General features: G+C 43.5%; 1 protein-coding gene across 5 annotated transcripts in view; it reads left to right on the top strand.

Moving 5' to 3' along the window:
• The first annotated feature begins 5,133 nt into the window (after nt 1–5,133).
• The window catches only part of LOC105497464 (stabilizer of axonemal microtubules 2), a 45,427-nt gene continuing 31,403 nt past the window's right edge, over nt 5,134–19,157 (top strand). Inside the window, exons 1-2 of one of the 5 annotated variants that reach the window (XM_071100799.1) lie at nt 5,134–5,510; nt 13,699–13,755. Coding sequence is in view for 2 of the 5 variants with exons in the window: in XM_011768563.3 (XP_011766865.2) it covers nt 5,473–5,510 (38 nt within the window). In the remaining 3 variants the exon portion in view is untranslated. Of the gene's footprint in view, nt 5,511–5,720; nt 5,807–13,698; nt 13,756–19,157 lie in introns of those variants that run through there. The other 4 variants (XM_011768563.3, XM_071100801.1, XM_071100802.1 and 1 more) reach the window with 4 other exon arrangements.

Raw genomic sequence — 19,157 nt, 5'->3', positions numbered from 1 at the left:
CCCATCTCTACTAAAAATACAAAAAATAGCTAGGTGTGGTGGCATACGCCTGTAATGCCAGCTACTCAGGAGGCTGAGGCAGGAGAATCACTGGAACCCGGGAGGCAGAGGCTGCAGTGTGCCGAGATAGCACCACTGCACTCCAGCCTGGGTGACAGAGCAAGACTCCGTCTCTTAAAAAGAAAAAAAAAAGTGTACCTAAAACAATCTGTGAGCAGCCAAGATCACAGAGCTCAACAAAATTAGAGTTCAGACCATTCAATTCCCAGGGTCCTACAGCAAATTCTTCTACAATACTACACCAGAAAGACAAATGTGAATTGGAGTGGGTGAATTTTATGGTATATAAATTAAACCTTAACAAAGTGGTTAAAGGACTCAGGGGAGGGGGACTAGAGACAAAGTATAGAGCAGAACAACTAAAATTGACACCAGAGGAATCTTCAAATAAAAACAGACTAATAATCTGGGTAAGGAGGAAGGCAGCCTACAAATCTCTTGAAGTCTATAAAATGAGATAAATCAATAGACCCTCAACCCCATTCTCTGGATTACAGGAAGAGAACACACCCTTTAAAATGTGAGAATTATTTGTTTTTAAAAATGAAGTGTTACTTTAAACATTAAACACTGAGAATTCATGTGCCTAAGAGCTTCAAAACTGGTTTGGCACAACAGCCATGCCCCACAGAGTACATCTTTTGGTGGCAATGCCAAAGATACGACACTTGTGAAGGATGAACCACAGGTAAGTCCATTAGGGAAATAAAATATATCTTTAATATTTTCTTCTAATTATAAGAATACACATTTTGTGTAAAATTTTCAAATACTACAAAAATAAATATTTTGAAAAGTGCAAGTTTTGCCATAATCCTAGACCCTGCAGAGAGCTACTGTTAAGGGTTTGGTAAGTATCCTTCCAGACACATTTATCTGCATATATATTTTTATTACCCAAACACATTCATATCTTACAAAAATAGTCTGTGTTTTCTGTCTCTTAACATACCATTCTTCCCTATACAATGACATATATATTAAACAGTAGGTTTAACAGCTGCACAGTATTTCACAGCTTGGATGTATCAGTTTATTTAACCATTCTCCTACTGACATTGAGGTTGTTGGTATTTTTTTCACGAATACAAACTTTTAGTGAATATCAGTGACATGTATCTCACACACTGACATGACTATTTCTGTCAGATAAATTCCTAGAAGTGTTACTATCGAAGTAGCATCCTCATTTGAGGATAGCAAGCTGGTCCTGATCATGCCAGTCTACTTTTAAGTAAATAAGACTCCAAATCTAACATGCAGGCTAGGCCATGAGGCAGAATAGTAGGGCTGAACCAGCTAAAGGCCTAGGGCTCCTGACTTTCCTTGTGAAGAAATCCATACAAGCACCTGGTGGAGGGGGCCAGTGTGAACTGCCAGTTCTTCTGCCCTCAAGCCAGTCAGAGGTTTCCATTTGCTTCCAAGCCTGGACAGCATGACTCTGACAATAGATCATGTGTAAAGGCCAGAATAAAATATGTAGAATATAAGCAAAGAAACTGAGGCATGCAATTAATTCAGAAAGAGAGAGGAGGACATGAAAGATGCAAAGCTCTGTTTCTGTAAAACAGATTGATTAACCTGTTGCATAATGTAGTGAAATGGCACTGGATTTCATAGTGATCCCTCGGATCTGTTCATCTTCTCTGCTGTCCATGTACCTTAACTGGAAAAATGCAACATATGCATCTTCACTTCCCAAAGAATTAAAATGTAACATTAAAATTTGCTAATTTAGATTTTTTTTGTTTTAAATACTTAAATTTTATTTTTTTTATTTTTATTTATTTTTGTAGACACTAGTCTCGAACTCCTAGCTCAAGTGATCCTCCCACCGTGGCCTCCCAAAGTGCTGAGATTACAGGTGTGAACCACCATGCCCAGCCAATACTTAAATTTTAAACTATATAGAGCCTCTCTCTTTTTATTTATTTATTTATTTTTGAGACAGAGTCTTATTCTGTTGACCAGGCTGGAATGCAGTGGCACAATCTCGGCTCACTGCAAACTCTGCTTCCCAGGTTCAAATGATTCTCTTGCCTCAGCCTCCCAAATAGCTGAGATTACAGGCATGTGCTAACATGCCTGGCTAATTTTTGTATTTTTAGTAGAGACGGGGTTTCGCCATGTTGGCCAGGCTGGTCTTGAACTCCTGACCTCAGGTGATCAACCCACCTCGGCCTCCCAAAGTGCTGGCATTAAAGGCATGAGCCACCTTGCCTGGCCCTCTCTCTCTTTTTTTAAGATGATGAGGGGATGGAGAAGTGAAGTTGGTTGAGAGGAAGGGAACATGACAAATTGAAAAACATTACCACTAGGAATTCATAAACGTATTCAAATACTGCATACCCTCCCCACAGTGTTGCTCATCCAAATATCAGCCATAAATGATGGTGCAGTTCAAGAACAACTTACAGAGAGTAGCACTTGGGAGAATTCTTTCTAAACATCGATAACATAGCCATTCTTTTCCTATTTATAAGCTATTTGACAAATTCTGAGCAGAGACTGAAACAGAGGTTTCTAGAAGCAAGAGAAGTGTCTTTACTCCTTTTCCAAATTAACAGATTTTGAATACATCTTTTTTAAAAAAAGAATACAGTAGAAAATATTTGTAGTATGACCATTTAGTTGATAATTTTCACTGTAATGCCCACCAGTGAGGGTCTACATCTCATTCTCTAGACCTTGCAGTGCATCAGTATTGACAGTGAATTCGTTTAAATAAAGATCCCATCCCTTTCCAACTCCTTAGCCCTAAGTACCAGACTAACCTCCTCCTCCTTTCTCCAGAATGATTTTCCCTTACCCTTCCTCCATTCTCTCCACTGTCAAACTTTTGAAAAATTCTTAACCTTTCTATTTATTCCTTTCTTTCATTCAAAAGCACTGAGAATTATCTGTTGATATGAACTGCCACATGTATTCATCCACATTAATTCTGAAATTTTCAGAAAGGCTTCCATTTCCGCAGCTCTGGCAAAATCAAAGCCCTAAAGGCTATCAATGACCTCTGGACAAACGCAGTAATCATTGTCAATCCTCACTTTTCTTGATTCCAGTGCAGCATAACAATCACCCTTTGTGTGCATGTGTGTTACATGCATATGTGAAATTCTTCCAAGAGTCTGAAATATCTTAATTTACCTCCATCTCTCCTTAGATCCCACTGCTGGTTTCCCTTCACCTCTCCAACCTCTCAGTCGGTCCCTCCTTCAAAAAGTCTCAGTCCCTTATCAGTCTTCTATAATGTATGTTTTTAAGCACTGGGTTGGTATGAAACATGTGTAAATAACAACACAATGAACCCCTATGTATGCACCATCCCATTTCAAAAGGAAAAAAAAAAAAAAGTCTTTTACTTTTGAAGTACCCTGTGCTCCTGGCTTATAGGTAACCACTATCCTGAATTTTATCTTGATCATTTCCTTATTTTCTTTATAATTTTTAAAAATGAGTGTGTCCCTAAGCAATATATCATGTAGAGTGGCAAGTTTTAAGCCTTCTATAAGAATCATACTTACTATATTACACTGTCACTTTTTCTCTGCTCGATATTGTTTTCCTGAGATTCACCCATATTGACATAATTCATTCATTTTTATTACTGTAGGACTCCACCTCACAAATCTACCACACCCATTCATCCATTGTATTACCGGTGGACATGGAGACGGATTCCAGTTTTCTGTAACTATTACTGAGCTGATATGAACAGTTGTGAGTCTCTTATACACTCTCTACCAATAGAATTTCTGAGTTATTAAATCTGCACATCCTCAACCTAACATTTCCAAATTATTTTCCAAATAGTTGGACTGATCCACAGTGGAATACTGCTTTTTTTGATTCATAAGTTCAACAGCTGATATTGCTGGACTTTATTTTTTAAGATGGGTGATAAAGAGCATCTCACGGTTTTAATTTACATTTCTCCTATTATTAATGGGATTAAGTATTTTATAAGTTTCTTGTATTGGCCATTTAACATTCCTTTTCTGTGAACTGCCTATACAAGGCTTTTGTCCACTTTTCTACTGGTTGTAATACAGATTTATTTTGTTTTGGATAAGTTATTTATAGTCTCTGAATACTAGTCCTTTGTCAATTACATGTGTGTTATTAATATTTTTCACAGTTACCAGGCTTGTTTTTTTCCATTTTTCTCGCGTCTTTGATAAATATGTTCTTAATTTTAAGTAGTTTATTAACCTTTTATAAAATTGTTTGCACGTTTTTGTCTTAAGAAATCTTCCTTTAAGGTCATAAAAATATTAGCCCATATTATTTTCTAAAAGCTTTACAGTTTTGATTTTAAATATAAATACCTTAACTGTGCAATTGATTTGTGTGTGGTATTAAGTAGAGGTCCAATTTTTTTTCCACATGGATAACCAATTGCCCAAGAACCATTTAAAAGGTTCATCTTTTTCTCACAGATCTGAAATGCCAGCCTATTATTCTAGGCCAACTATTCTGAGCCATCAGTCAATTTCATGCCTCAGCCAATTCCAGGCTAAACACTAAAGTCAGTATCCTACTACGATTATAATTGAGGAATTTGCTCATCCTTCTGGATCCGAAGGCTGCGATGAATCACGCAGCTCGAAGGGGCTGGGTGCACAGTGACACCAGTAACCCTGCCGGTGGAGGAGAACTCTGGTAAACTTCTCCAGGCCAATGGCCACGTACAGGAAGGGTTGCATGCAGGAGGCTGACAAGATGCTGAAGAAGATGCTCCCTTTCTCTCTTCAGTCTTCCCCCAAGTCCCTCATTCTGACATTCTCGCTAGTCCTCGCGCGAGGTCGAATACCCAGCTTTATTCCTGCCCACCGAGCCCGAACAAAGTTTTGGGTCACGTGCTTATTATCCAAGCAGGTGCACTGCCGGTCTTTCATTCCTTTCTAAATAAAAAGGAAAAACGTCTACACTACATGCCCTTCATTTCTGCAGGGTCCCGGATTCGTTCTCTTTGAGGATCCCGGGTCCACACAGACAGGCCACGCCCCGACCCCAGATTGGCAGCCACACACCGGGGACCGCCGCTCCCAGCCCGCGCTCGGCCCCAGCCCGGGTTTCCGCCTCAGAGTCGCAGCGAGCGGGGTCCTCCAGCACCGCCCAGAGGCTGTCCGAGGAAGATGCCAGTTCCTAACGCGAGCCCGCAATCACAGTCTGCAGCAACCCCACGAGCCCTGTTCCTCCTCCCGGGTCCCAGCCACACCAAGAGCTTCGGAACGCGGAGAACTCTGCGGGTCCTGCACGCCCGTACTGACGCGTCCCTTCCGCCGCCGGAAGCCGGCGCCGCGTCCGTCACCAGGCATCCCTCTGTTGCCTTGACTACGGCGGGCGCTGTAAGAGTGAAGAAGCTGCAAGTGCTGAGGCGAGCTGAAAGAAACCCTTGGAGCCGAGAGCATGAGGAACTGGTGTCTGTGTCAGATTTGTACCTGCGGGTAAGAAGTGGCTGGTGTAGTGGCGGGCCGGGGCTTGGGAGCCGACCTAGGGCCTAGGTGCACGGAGCCAGCTCCTCGGGAACCCTGAGAATGGCCGTCCTCCGCAGATCAAGGGACGAGGGCGCGGCGACATCCCCACTTATCCCTCTCCAGTAATACTCCCTCCGCACCCGCCGGCTACCTGGGGGTAAAACGTTTCTTCATAGCCCCTGAGACTCCCAAGCAAGGATGCAAAGTAAAATGCCACACAGGCCGGGTAAATAATATATGTGAAGCCGCGACGGGACATAAGACTGGTGAGTAGTGGCATGTGATCCGACTGGGAGAATGCATTTCCACCCCGTCATCCCCCACCACAAAGGTGAGAAAGAACAGTGCTCAAGGCCCTGAGTCTGCAACCCATATCACACTTTCTTTCATCTGCTTTCTGTCCTCCCAGCCAGACCATATTCCCATTCCCGTCCAGGCAGCAGTTCTTTGGGATTCGCCTGACTGAAAAGGCAGTACAGTAGTCCCCACCCTGAAACCTAGAATCCAACTGAGTCCTGCCTAACAACCTTCCATCACCTAGAAACAGTCTTCTCCTTCCTCAGCTTCACTGTTGACCTAGGGATTAGATCATTATTTGCTAAGTAAATATGAACGTGTCAATCCCTTCGTATTGGTAATCCCCTTCAAAGAAAACACCTGCATGTTGATGGAAAGCAGTTTTTTTGATAGTCTCATAATAAACACAGTTCGTAATTAGAAGTAGATTAAAATATCAACAAATTAACTTTGGGTGTATGAATCTGCAGACTGGTATGCAGGAGAAAATCTTTACTTTTTTTCTAATTCATATCCAACGTAAGTTCCTTTCCCATTCAACTGTTAGGAAATTCGGTCTTCATTATCTTGAGGGCTACCCTTGGAATGCTGTGATTTTACTTTTTGTTTGTTTTTGCTTGTGGTTGTTTTGTTTTTTAAGGGTTTTATCTTTATTTTCTGATAATGCAATAAATAAATACACATGAGGTGTCATAAAAATCTGAGCAAAAATATATTATAAAACGCCTTCATAATTCTATCTTCCACAGATAAGTGTGCTTTAAGACTTGCTTTACATGTGCATTTCTTTCTTTCTTTCTTTCTTTCTTTCTTTCTTTCTTTCTTTCTTTCTTTCTTTCTTTCTTTCTTTCTTTCTTTCTTTCTTTCTTTCTTTTCTTTTCTTTTCTTTTCTTTTCTTTTCTTTCTTTCTTTTTGAGACAGAGTCTCGCTCTGTCGCCAGACTGGAGTGCAGTGGTACAATCTCGGCTCACTGCAACCTCCGCCTCCTGGGTTCAAGCAATTCTCCTGCCTCAGCTTCTTGAGTAGCTGGGATTACAGGCAAACGCCACCGCACCCAGCTTATTTTTGTATTTTTAGTGGAGACGGGGTTTCACCATGTTGGCCTCTATCTCCTGACCCATGATCCGCCTGCCTCGGCCTCCCAAAGTGCTGGGATTACAGGCATGAGCCACTGCACCCGGCCTGCATTGATTTTTTTTTTTTTTTTAACAAGAAAAGAGAATATTCTGAGCATACTATTTTTTTTATTATTCTTTTGAAAGCGTTCTTTTGTATTATTATTATACTTTAAGTGCTAGGGTACATGTGCACAACGTGCAGGTTTGTTACATAGATATACACGTGCCATGTTGGTGTGCTGCACCCATTAACTCATCATTTACGTTACGTATATCTCCTAATGCTATCCCTCCCCCTGCCCCCCACCCCACGACAGGCCCCCATGTGTGAGGTTCCCGGCCCTGTGTTCCAGTGTTCTCATTGTTCAATTCCCACCTATGAGTGAGAACATGCAGTGTTTGCTTTTCTGTCCTTGTGATAGTTTGCTCAGGATGATGGTTTCCAGCTTCATCTATGTCCCTACAAAGGATATGAACTCATCCTTTTTCATGGCTGCATAGTATTCCATGGTGTATATGTGCCACATTTTCTTAATCCAGTCTGTCATTGATGGACATTTGGGTTGGTTCCAAGTTTTTGCTATCATGAACAGTACCACAATAAACATACGTGTGCATTTGTGTTTATAGTAGCGTGATTTATAATCCTTTGGATATATACCCAGTAATGGAATTGCTGGGTCAAATGGTATTTCTAGTTCTAGATCCTTGAGGAATCACCACGCTGTCTTCCACAATGGGTGAACTAATTTACACTTCCACCAACAGTGTAAAAACTTTCCTATTTCTCCACATCCTTTCCAGCATCTGTTGTTTCCTGACTTTTTAATGATCGCCATTCTAACTGGTGTGAGATGGTATCTCATTGTGGTTTTGATTTGCATTTCTCTGATGACCAGTGATGATGAGCATTTTTTCATGTGTCTGTTGGCTGCATAAATGGCTCCATTTGAGAAAGGTCTGTTCATATCATTTGCCCACTTTTTGATGGGATTATTTGTTTTTTTCTTGTAAATTTGTTTAAGTTCTTTGTAGATTCTGGATATTAGCTGTTTGTCAGATGGGTAGATTGCAAAAGTTTTCTCCCATTCTGTAGGTTGCCTGTTCACTCTGATGGTAGTTTCTTTTGCTGTGCAGAAGCTCTTTAGTTTAATTAGATCCCATTTGTCTATTTTGGCTTTTGTTGCTATTGCTTTTGGTGTTTTACTCATGAAGTCCTTGTCCTAAATGGTATTGCGTAAGTTTTCTTCTAGGGTTTTTATGGTTTTAGGTCTAACATTTAAGTATTTAATCCATCTTGAATTAATTTTGTAGAAGGTGTAAAGAAGGGATCCAGTTTCAGCTTTCTACATATGGCTAGCTAGTTTTCCCAGCACCATTTATTAAATAGGGAGTCCTTTCCCCATTTCTGGTTTTTGTCAGGTTTGTCAAAGATCAGATGGTTGTAGATGTGTGGTATTATTTCCGAGGGCTCTGTTCTTTTCCGTTGGTCTCTCTCTCTGTTTGGTACCAGTAGCATGGTGTTTTGGTTGCTGTAGCCTTATAGTATAGTTTGAAGTCAGGTAGCGTGATGCCTCCAGCTTTGTTCTTTTGGCTTAGGATTGTCTTGGCAGTGTGGGCTCTTTTTTTGTTCCATATGAACTTTAAAGTAGTTTTTTCCAATTCTGTGAAGAAAGTCATTGGTAGCTTGATGGGGTGGCATTAAATCTATAAATTACCTTGGGTAGTATGGCCATTTTCATGATATTGATTCTTCCTATCCATGAGCATGGAATGTTCTTCCATTTGTTTGTGTCCTCTTTTATTTCATTGAGCAGTGGTTTGTAGTTCTCCTTGAAGAGGTCCTTCACATCCCTTATAAGTTGGATTCCTGGGTATTTTATACTCTTTGTAGTAATTGTGAATGGGAGTTTACTCATGATTTGGCTCTCTGTTTGTCTGTTATTGGTGTATAGGAGTGCTTGTGATTTTTGCACATTGATTTTGTATCCTGAGACTTTACTGAAGTTGCTTATCAGCTTAAGGAGATTTTGGGCTGAGACGATGGGGTTTTCTAAATATACAATCACATCATCTGCAAACAGGGACAATTTGACTTCCTCTTTTCCTAATTGAATACTCTTTATTTCTTTCTCTTGCCTGATTTCCCTGGCCAGAACTTCCAACACTATGTTGAATAGGAGTGGTGAGAGAGGGCATACCTGTCTTATGCCAGTTTTCAAAAGGAAGGATTCCAGTTTTAGCCCTTTCAGTATGATATTGGCTGTGGGTTTGTCATAAATAGCTCATATTATTTTGAGATACATTCCATCAATACCTAGTTTATTGAGAGTTTTTAGCATGAAAGAGTGTTGAATTTTGTCAAAGGCCTTTTCTGCATCTATTGAGATAATCATGTGGTTTTTGTCATTGGTTCTGTTTATGTGATGGATTACCTTTATTGATTTGCATATGTTGAACCAGCCTTGCATCCCAGGAATGAAGCCCACTTGATCATGGTGGATAAGCTTTTTGGTGTGCTGCTGGATTCGGTTTGCCAGTATTTTATTGAGGATTTTGCATTAATGTTCATCAGGGATATTGGTCTAAAATTCTCTTTTTTTGTTGTGTCTCTGCCAGGTTTTGGTATCAGGATGATGCTGGCTTCATAAAATGAGTTAGGGAGGATTCCCTGTTTTTCTATTGATTGGAATAGTTTCAGAAGGAATGGTACCAGCTCCTCATTGTACCTCTGATAGAATTCAGCTGTGAATCTATCTAGTCCTGGACTTTTTTTGGTTGGTAGGCTATTAATTATTGCCTCAATGTCAGAGCCTGTTATTGGTCTATTCAGAGATTCAACTTCTTCCTGGTTTAGTCTTGGGAGGGTGTGTGTGTCCAGGAATTTATCCATTTCTTCTAGGTTTTCTAGTTTATTTGCATAGAGTTGTTTATAGTATTATCTGATGATAGTTGGTATTTCTGTGGGATCTGTGGTGATATCCCCTTTATCACTGTTTATTGCATCTATTTGATTCTTCTCTCTTTTCTTCTTTACTAGCCTTGCTAGCAGTCTATCAATTTTGTTGATCTTTTCGAAAAACCAGCTACTGGATTCATTGATTTTTTAAAGGGTTTTTTGTGTCTCTATCTCCTTCAGTTCTGCTCTGATCTTAATTATTTCTTGCCTTCTGCTAGGTTTTGAATTTGTTTGCTCTTGCTTCTCTCTGTTTCTTTTAATTGTGATGTTAGGGTAGTCGATTTTAGATCTTTCCTGCTTTCTCTTGTGGACATTTAGTGCTATAAATTTCCCTGTACACACTGCTTTAAATGTGTTCCAGAGATTCTGGTACGTTGTGTCTTTGTTCTCATTGGTTTCAAAGAACATCTTTATTTCTGTTTTAATTTCATCATTTACCTAGTAGTCGTTCAGGAGCAGGTTGTTCAGTTTCCATGTAGTTGTGTGGTTTTGAGCGAGTTTCTTAATCCTGAGTTCTAATTTGATTGCACTGTGGTCTGAGAGACTGTTGTGATTTCTATTTTTCACATTTGCTGAGGAGTGCTTAACTTCCAACTATGTGGTCAATTTTGGAATAAGTGTGATGCAGTGCTGAGAAGAATGTGTATTCTGTTGACTTGGGGTGGAGAGTTCTGTGGATATCTATTAGGTCCACTTGGTGCAGAGCTGAGTTCAAGTCCTGGATATCCTTGTTAACCTTCTGCCTTGTTGATCTGTCTAAAATATTGACAGTGGGGTATTAAAGTCTCCAATTATTATTGTGCAGGAGTCTAACTCTCTTTGTAGGTCCCTAAGGATTTGCTTTATGAATCTGGGTGCTCCTGTATTATGTGCATATATATTTAGGATAGTTAGCTTTTCTTGTTGAATTGATCCCTTTACCATTTTGTAATGGTTGTCTTTGTCTCTTTTGATCTTTGTTGGTTTAACGTCTGTTTTATGAGCGACTAAGATTGCAACCCCTGCTTTTTTTTGTTTTCCATTTGCTTGGTAGATCTTCCTCCATCCCTTTCTTTTGAGCCTATGTGTGTCTCTGCATATGAGATGGGTCTCCTAAATACAGCACACTGATGGGTCTTGATTCTTTATCCAATTTGCCTGTCTGCATCTTTTAATTGGGCACTTAGCCCATTTACATTTAAGGTTAATATTGTTATGTGTGAATTTGATCCTGTCATTATAATGTTAGCTGGTTATTTTGCCCATTAATTGATGCAGTGTCTTCCCAGCATCAATGGTCTTCGCAATTTGGCATGTTTTTGCAGTGGCTGGTACCAGTTGTTCCTTTCCATGTTTAGTGCCTCCTTCAGGAACTCTTGTAAGGCAGGCCTGATGGTGACAAAATCTCTCAACATTTGCTTATCTATAAAGGATTTTATTTCTCCTTCACTATGAAGCTTAGTTTGGCTGGATATGAAATTCTGGGTTGAAAATTCTTTTCTATAAGTATGTTGAATATTGGCCCCCACTCTCTTCTGGCTTGTAGAGTTTCTGCCAAGAGATCTGCTGTTAGTCTGATGGGCTTCCCTATGTCGATAACCCGACCTTTCTCTCTGGCTGCCCTTAACATTTTTTCCTTCATTTCATCCTTGGTGAATCTGACAATTATGTGTCTTGGGTTTGCTCTTCTCAGGGAGTATCTTTGTGGTGTTCTCTGTATTTCCTGAATTTGAATGTTGGCCTTCCTTGCTAGGTTGGGGAAGTTCTCTTGGATAATATCATGAAGAGTGTTTTCCAACTTGGTTCCATTCTCCGTGTCACTTTCAGGTACACCAACCAAACGTAGATTTGGTCTTTTCACATAGTCCCATATTTCTTGGAGGCTTTGTTTGTGTCTTTTTACTCTTTTTTCTCTAAACTTCTCTGCTCACTTTATGTCATTAATTTGATCTTCAATCACTGATACCCTTTCTTCTACTTGATTGAATCGGCTACTGAAGCTTGTGCATGTGTCACATAGTTCTCGTGCCATGGTTTTCAGCTCCATCAGATCATTTAAGGTCTTCTCTACACTGTTTATTCTAATTAGCCATTTGTCTAATCTTTTTTCTAGGTTTTTATCTTCCTTGTGATGGGTTCAAACATCCTCCTTTAGCTTGGAGAAGTTACCGACCTTCTGAAGCCTACTTCTGTCAACTTGTCAAAGTCATTCTCCATCCAGCTTTGTTCCGTTGCTGGTGAGGAGTTGCAATCCTTTGGAGGAGAAGAGGCGCTCTGGTTTTTAGAATTTTCAGCTTTTCTGCTCTGGTTTGTCCCCATCTTTGTGGTTTTATCTACCTGTGGTCTTCAATGCTGGTGACCTTCAGGTGGGATTTTGGGGTGGATGTCCTTTTTGTTGCTGTTGATGCTATTCCTTTCTGTTTGTTAGTTTTCCTTCTAAGAGTCAGGTCCCTCAGCTTCAGGTCTGTTGGAGTTTGCTGGAGGTCCACTCCAGACCCTGTTTGCCTGGATATCACCAGTGGAGCCTCAGTTGGAAATGCAGAAATCACCATCTTCTGTGTCGAACATGCTGCGAGCTGCAGAGTGGAGCTGTTCCTATTCTACCATCTTGGAACAGAAAACCCTGAGCATACTATTCTACAATCTGGGTTTTTACTATTTACAATCTCACCATCTTCTAGTGAACATGCATAAAGGCCACCCTCATTCTCTTAAATAACTATATACTATTAGCTTATATGATATATTGGTCAAGATTCTTAGTTATGGATAACATAATCTTCTCTGGTTAGTTTAGGCAAAAAGGAATTTATTAAGGAGTATATATATAGAGAGAGAGTTCACTTGGAAGAACTTAAGAAATCATTTTCAAAATAAGCTTCCAGGAAAAACTTCCAAAAATTTTACCACAGAACAGGACTGACAAGGAAGCCACTGCCTCTGCCACAGTCTGAAAATTGCAACAGAGCTGTAGACTTCAGAATCACTCATCTCTTCCAAGGTCAAGAAGCTGCCAAGTTAGGAAACCAGCTTGCAAATCAAGATGCCACCTAACAACTTCTAACTCCAATCTCTTGTTGCCTCTATTACATTCCATGCAAGCAAAATAAATGTTATGCCTTGACTCTCTCCTTATGTAGCTCTGTTCTGAGTCAAAGTATCAAGTGAATACATGTAGTAGGTGAAACCTAAATTGTATGTGGAAGCTTCCTGCAAGAGCTTAGGAAATTCCCTATTAGCTTTTCGCTTCTATAGTGTAACAAGACACTAAATTGTTATGAGACACTTAATTGCTGTGCTTCCACCATGTAGAGATAGACCATTATTTATAGATTGTTTTGTTATGCCCAGACCCTCTATTCCCCAAAGAAGACCACCAGAGTCCAGAGTCAAAGCCAAGCGGCAAGGATCTTTATGACAAGTTCGAACTTGGTCCCTCCATTACACAGCATACAAGAGGGCCTCGAACAATGCGAGTGTTTGCTTTTTATAGCCCGAAAGTTATAGGGGAACAAAGGAATTCTTTTGGTTCCTGCGCTTTCAGTAAAACTTTGAACGGCTGCCTCCTTATCGGAGACTTTTCCAGGTGGTGTTTGTACTGGGCTCAGGAAGTTTGAGAGACATATGGCGATATGTGGTGGGATGGGAGGATGGGATGTGTTTGTACTGGGCTCAGGAAGTTTGAGAGATATATGGTGATATGTGGTGGGATGGGAGGATGGGATGTGTTTGTATTGGGCTTGTTTGTTTTGAGCCCGGGGCTGAGGAATGTGCCCAGCTCCTCTCATTCCCCCCTTCTTTTCAGGTATCTCTAGAGCCAATCTTGGGTCTTACAAGTCTGATTCTGTTTCAGCGTCTACAGGTTGGTATTGGGCTCTGAGGACCATGAGTTGTACAGTGTCAAATCTTTCTCTAACGAACCACAAAATTCTGTTAACAACACAAGGTCCTACGGTAAGCAGAAATAGAAGACTCAGCAGGGGTCCAAGGAAGGGGGCTAACAGAGAAAACATAGATGAGTTCCACCATTGGTCTGCAGCTGAAGCAAACTGCCGTGTTCTTACTTCTGTGCTTAACTTGCGTAACTGTTGGACCCGGTCCTCCACAAGTCCTGATTCATTTATGTAGAAACAACAGTCTTCCTTTAGGAACATACACGTACCCCCTTTTTCAGCAGTGAGTAGGTCTAAGGCCCTCCGGTTCTGCAAGGTTACCTGTGCTAGGGACGTGAGCTGCCGCTGGAGGGAGGCAAGGGACTCAGCTGACTCCTCCATAGCAATGGCAAATTGTTGGTACAGCTTGTTACTTTCTATGAGGGTGTGACCTAAGGCTCCCCCCGCTAGTCCGGCTGCCATGAAGGATGCGGTGAGGGAGATTCCTGCAATGAGGGGGAGAAATATGGCTCGTGCAGGTCTCGGTCTAGGGACTGGGTGAATAACAGCACTAGTCCAGTTACCGGTATACCCTAGGAACTCTCTGGCAGTAAGTAGAGTCAACCGGGGAACTAATGTGACAGGAAGACACAGTAGGTTGGTAACAGAGGGGCTTGATAGGTTTTTAGATAATGTTCCATTACACCAGAAGAATATGCCTGACGGAGCCCTTAAGGTGATATTAGGGGGCGTTGCAGTGATGCTGCAGAGGCTGGAATTAGTTCCTGAGAAACAGTAGGGAAACTTTTCTTGACTGGGGTTTAGGTATAGTGGCACGTTAGGGATAGGGGCATATGAGAGGTTTCGGTGGTTGTTAGCTTGGGCAGAGGTAGAGGATCCCCACGGCAGGGGGACAGCGGTTAGCGGTGGACGCCCTAGAGTGGCACACAGAAAGCAGCCAGACAGGCTGTGAAGTCCTGTGAGGTTAGCAAGTTCTAATCCTTCTTGCAATAATTTTAACCAGGAAAAAGGACGTAAATCTTGTGTCAGGCGGTTTTCTTGTCACTGGATATTTCCATGGACCAGGGGCCGTACCTGCACTAGACCCCGCCACAGATAGAGGTGACTGCTAGGCCATGTGGAGGCGGAGGAGTAGTATACAGCCCCGTGTTGAGGCGTGGTCCAGCGGGAGTTCCAGGGGTCTCTAACTATCCATGTATATGAAAGGTCTCCATCTCGTCTACGATGGAAGGGCCATCTGGGATCTATCTGTTCTTTTCCACCCCACCATTGGTATTTATGGACGATACAATAGTTATAAGGGCAGCCGGCACTTTGGTGCCACCAATAGTGCTTACAATTGTATTGAGTCTGATCATACTCGAAGCATATCATTGGTGCCACTGGTTTGGCTATTGGGAAATCAGTAAAGTTTAGTAAAATTGGGCTATTGCACCCTGAGGAGGGGCAATCTGCACTGGCCACTAATTTCCCGGGCTAATGAGGTTGCCCAGGGTGGGTTTGGTTTTCATAAAGCCAGACTCTCCAGACAAAGGGATTAGGAGCTGGCTTTATGTTTTCCCCAGCGGCCACTAGGGCGACCAACGTTAGAGTCAGACTACCTAACTGCATGTTTGCAGTGAGCTATGCTGTCGGCGCAGGGTGAGTTTTAAGGGGTTGTTCTTAGCTCTGTCCACAGTCCACGTGTCCGGTGCTTCAGCCGCCGCCATGATTGGTCCCAGGAGGTTGGAGGTTGGGTCCACCAGCTTGACGTGGGTGTAGTGGATCCACGACGCGATGCCTTCTACCTTTAGGGTGGTGGGTGTGGTTAGGAGTACCTGGAGTGGTCCTTTCCACCTGGGTTCTAGGGTCTCTTGTCAGTGTCGCTTGACCAGGACCCAGTCTCCTGGCTGGTACGGATGGGGTGTCGGCGGGGGACCGGTCTCATATAGTTCCTTCAGCTTGGGCCAGATTTCTTGATGAATTTTCTGCAAGGCTTGTAGGGAAAATAAGAGTTCAGAGACATTTTCTGTTTCAGACTTGAGCAGATCATCTTTTAGGCTGGGAACTAGGGGTGGGGGTCTACCATACATGATTTCATAAGGGGTAAGGCCCAGTCTGTAAGGGGTATTACGGGCCCGGAACAGAGCGTAGGGGAGAAGGACTACCCAATTAGCGCCAGTCTCCATAGTCAATTTAGTTAAGGTCTCTTTTAAGGTCCGATTCATCCTTTCTACCTGTCCTGAACTCTGGGGCCTATAAGCGCAATGGAGTTTCCAAATTGCCCCAAGGATGGAAGCCAAATCCTGACTTACCTTAGCCACGAAAGCGGGCCCATTATCTGACCCTATCTGGACGGGGAAGCCATACCTGGGAAGGATCTCTTCCAGAATTTTCTTTGCTACGACCTGAGCAGTTTCTCTTTTGGTTGGGAATGCTTCAGTCCACCCTGAAAAAGTATCTACAAAGACAAGTAAGTACCGGTACCCGTACTTTCCTGGCTTTATTTCAGTAAAATCTACTTCCCAGTAGATACCGGGCCTGGTTCCCCTGAGCCTTGTTCCTGTTGCAGCTTGAGGTTGGGGGTATGCGTTGTTAAGCTGGCAGACTTTGCAACTTGTCACGATACTGCTGGCCGTCTCAGCTATATGTCTGATTTTGAGCTTGGAGCGTCTGATCAGGTCTATCATCCGCCGGGCCCCCAGGTGGGTGGTTCGGTGGATGTGTTCTAACACCTGTTGTCCTAATTTTTCTGGTAGGATGGTTTGGTCATTAGTATCAGTCCACCACCCATTCTGGACTTGTTTCAGGGGAAGTTTGTCAATCCACTGGAGATCTTGTTCTGAATATTCAGGGAAATTTGGCAAGTCCCGGGGGCCCGGGTCAGGGAGCTGGAGTGTAAGGAGTTGGCTGGGAGCCTTTGCCACATTCCTTGCAGTTTGGTCTGCCAGAAAGTTGCCTTGAGCAGTTGGAGTAGTTGGTTTCTGATGCCCTGGGCAATGCACAATGGCTAACTTTTCTGGCCTCCATAGGGCTGTTAGCAGGGCTAGGTTCTCTTGCTTGTTTTTTATCTCTTTTCCTTCAGCCGTCAGTAACCCTCGCTCCCTGTAAATGGCCCCATGTATATGCGCCGTTGCAAAAGCATATCGGCTGTCTGTATATACTGTCAGCTTCTTCCCCGCCCCTAAGGTAAGAGCTTGGGTGAGCGCAATCAGTTCAGCCTTCTGGGCCGATGTCCCCGGGGGCAGGGGTTCCGCCCAGATTACCTCAGTCTCTGAAGTCACTGCCGCTCCAGCGTACCTCTGGCCTTGATGCATGAAGCTGCTCCCATCAGTGAACCAGACGAGGTCGGCGTCAGGAAGTGGGCGGTCCTGCAGGTCTTCTCGAACTCCGTGCACCTGAGCTAGTATCTCGGTGCAGTCATGGAGTGGGGCGTCCAGGTCCGGGTTGGGCAGCAGCAAGGCAGGGTTTAAGGTCGTTGGGGGCAGGAAAGTTATCCTGAGAGGATTTAGTAGTAGTCCTTGGTAGTGGGTGAGCCGGGCGTTACTCATCCATCGATTAGGTGGCTGTTTGAGTACACCTTTGATGGCATGTGGAGTAACGACCCGCAATTCTTGTCCCATGACAAGTTTATCAGCATCTTGCACCATCAGAGCCATGGCCGCAATCATTCGGAGACAAGGGGGCCACCCGGCAGCCACTGAGTCTAACTTCTTTGACAGGTAGGCAACTGGCCTCCGCCAGGGGCCCAAGTTCTGAGTTATTACCGCCTTGGCAACACCCATATTCTCGTCCACATATAGGTGGAAGGGCTTGGTAACATCAGGTAGCCCCAGTGCAGGCGCAGAGAGTAAGGCGGTTTTAATCTGTTGGAAAGCCAACTTGGCTTCGTCTGTCCAATTAAATGGCTGCTGCCCCCGGGTTGCCTGATACAAGGGTTTAGCCAGTTCTGCGAACCCAGGTATCCATAGTCTGCAAAATCCCGCCGACCCCAGGAATTCCCTCACTTGTCGGGTGGATTGTGGCCTGGGGATCTGCAGAACAGTTTGTTTCCGGGTGTCTGTTAACCAGTGCTGCCCTTCTTTAAGCAGGTACCCTAGATATGTTACCTCTGGCTTACAGATTTGAGCTTTCTTTGCCGAGGCTCGGTAGCCCAGATTCCCCAGAGCTTGTAAGAGACCCTTGGTCCCTTGGATGCAAGCTTCTTGGGTCTCAGCAGCAATTAGGAGGTCATCAACATACTGTAGTAAAGTTATTTCAGGGTGTTTGCATCGGTACTCACCCAGGTCTTCATGGAGGGCCTCATCGAACAGGGTAGGAGAGTTTTTAAATCCCTGCGGCAGCCTGGTCCATGTCAATTGGCCACTTATGCCCCTATCAGGGTCATTCCACTTGAAGGCGAAGAGCTTTTGGCTCTGAGGGGCTAAAGGCAAACTGAAGAAAGCATCTTTCAAATCTAAAACAGTGTACCATTGATGTTTAGGGTTTAAGGTACTCAGGAGGGTATACGGGTTAGGCACAGTTGGATGTATGTCCACAACCCTCTTATTGATTTCTCTTAAGTCTTGTACAGGTCTGTATTCTCCACTATTAGGTTTTTGTACTGGCAACAATGGAGTATTCCAGGGTGAGTGACATGGGCGAAGGACCCCTTGGTCAAGGAGCCGGCGGATATGCAGGGCAATTCCTTTCTTGGCCTCTAGCGGCATCGAGTATTGGCGTACCCGCACGGGGTCTGTCCCAGGCTTAAGTTCAACAAACAAGGCAGGACGGTGTTTTGCTAGTCCTAAGCCCCCCGTTTCCGCCCAAGCTTCTGGATATTGCTGGAGCCAGGTTGCTATGTCCTGGTCAGGGGCCGCTCGCTCCTGGTGGAGCCGCTACTCATCTTCTAGGGTTATAGTCAGGACGGACACGGGCCGATTGTGGGAGTTGGTCACGACCGGCCCTTCAGGGAGGAAATGGATCTGTGCTCCCATTTTAGTTAGCAGGTCTCTCCCTAATAGGGGACAGGGGCTCTCAGGGATGACCAGGAAAGAATGGTTTACATTCTTGGCTCCGAGGTTTACTGTCCTTTGTGTTGTCCATGGGTATTTTTTAACTCCTGTGGCCCCTTGTACCCACGAGGACTTGGAGGACAATTTCCCATTAGTTTTAACTAAGACTGAGTGCTGTGCTCCCGTATCGACCAAGAACTGGACTGGGGACCCCTCCACTTGCAAAGTTACCCTAGGTTTGGGGAGGGGATCCAAACCCCGTCTTCCCTAGTCTTCATCTTGAGTGACTAGTACGGGTGTAGACCTAGGGGGTCCCTGTCCTCGTTGTTTCTTTTTGGGGCAGTCTCTTACCCAGTGGCCAGCCTCCTTGCAGTAGGCACATTGGTCTTTTCTCAGGT

The sequence above is a fragment of the Macaca nemestrina genome, chromosome 7 (genome assembly GCF_043159975.1).
Source record: "Macaca nemestrina isolate mMacNem1 chromosome 7, mMacNem.hap1, whole genome shotgun sequence".
NCBI classification, from domain to species: Eukaryota; Metazoa; Chordata; class Mammalia; order Primates; family Cercopithecidae; genus Macaca; species Macaca nemestrina.
Note: the sequence above shows the minus strand (reverse complement) of the source record. Positions and strands in the feature narration are given on the sequence as shown.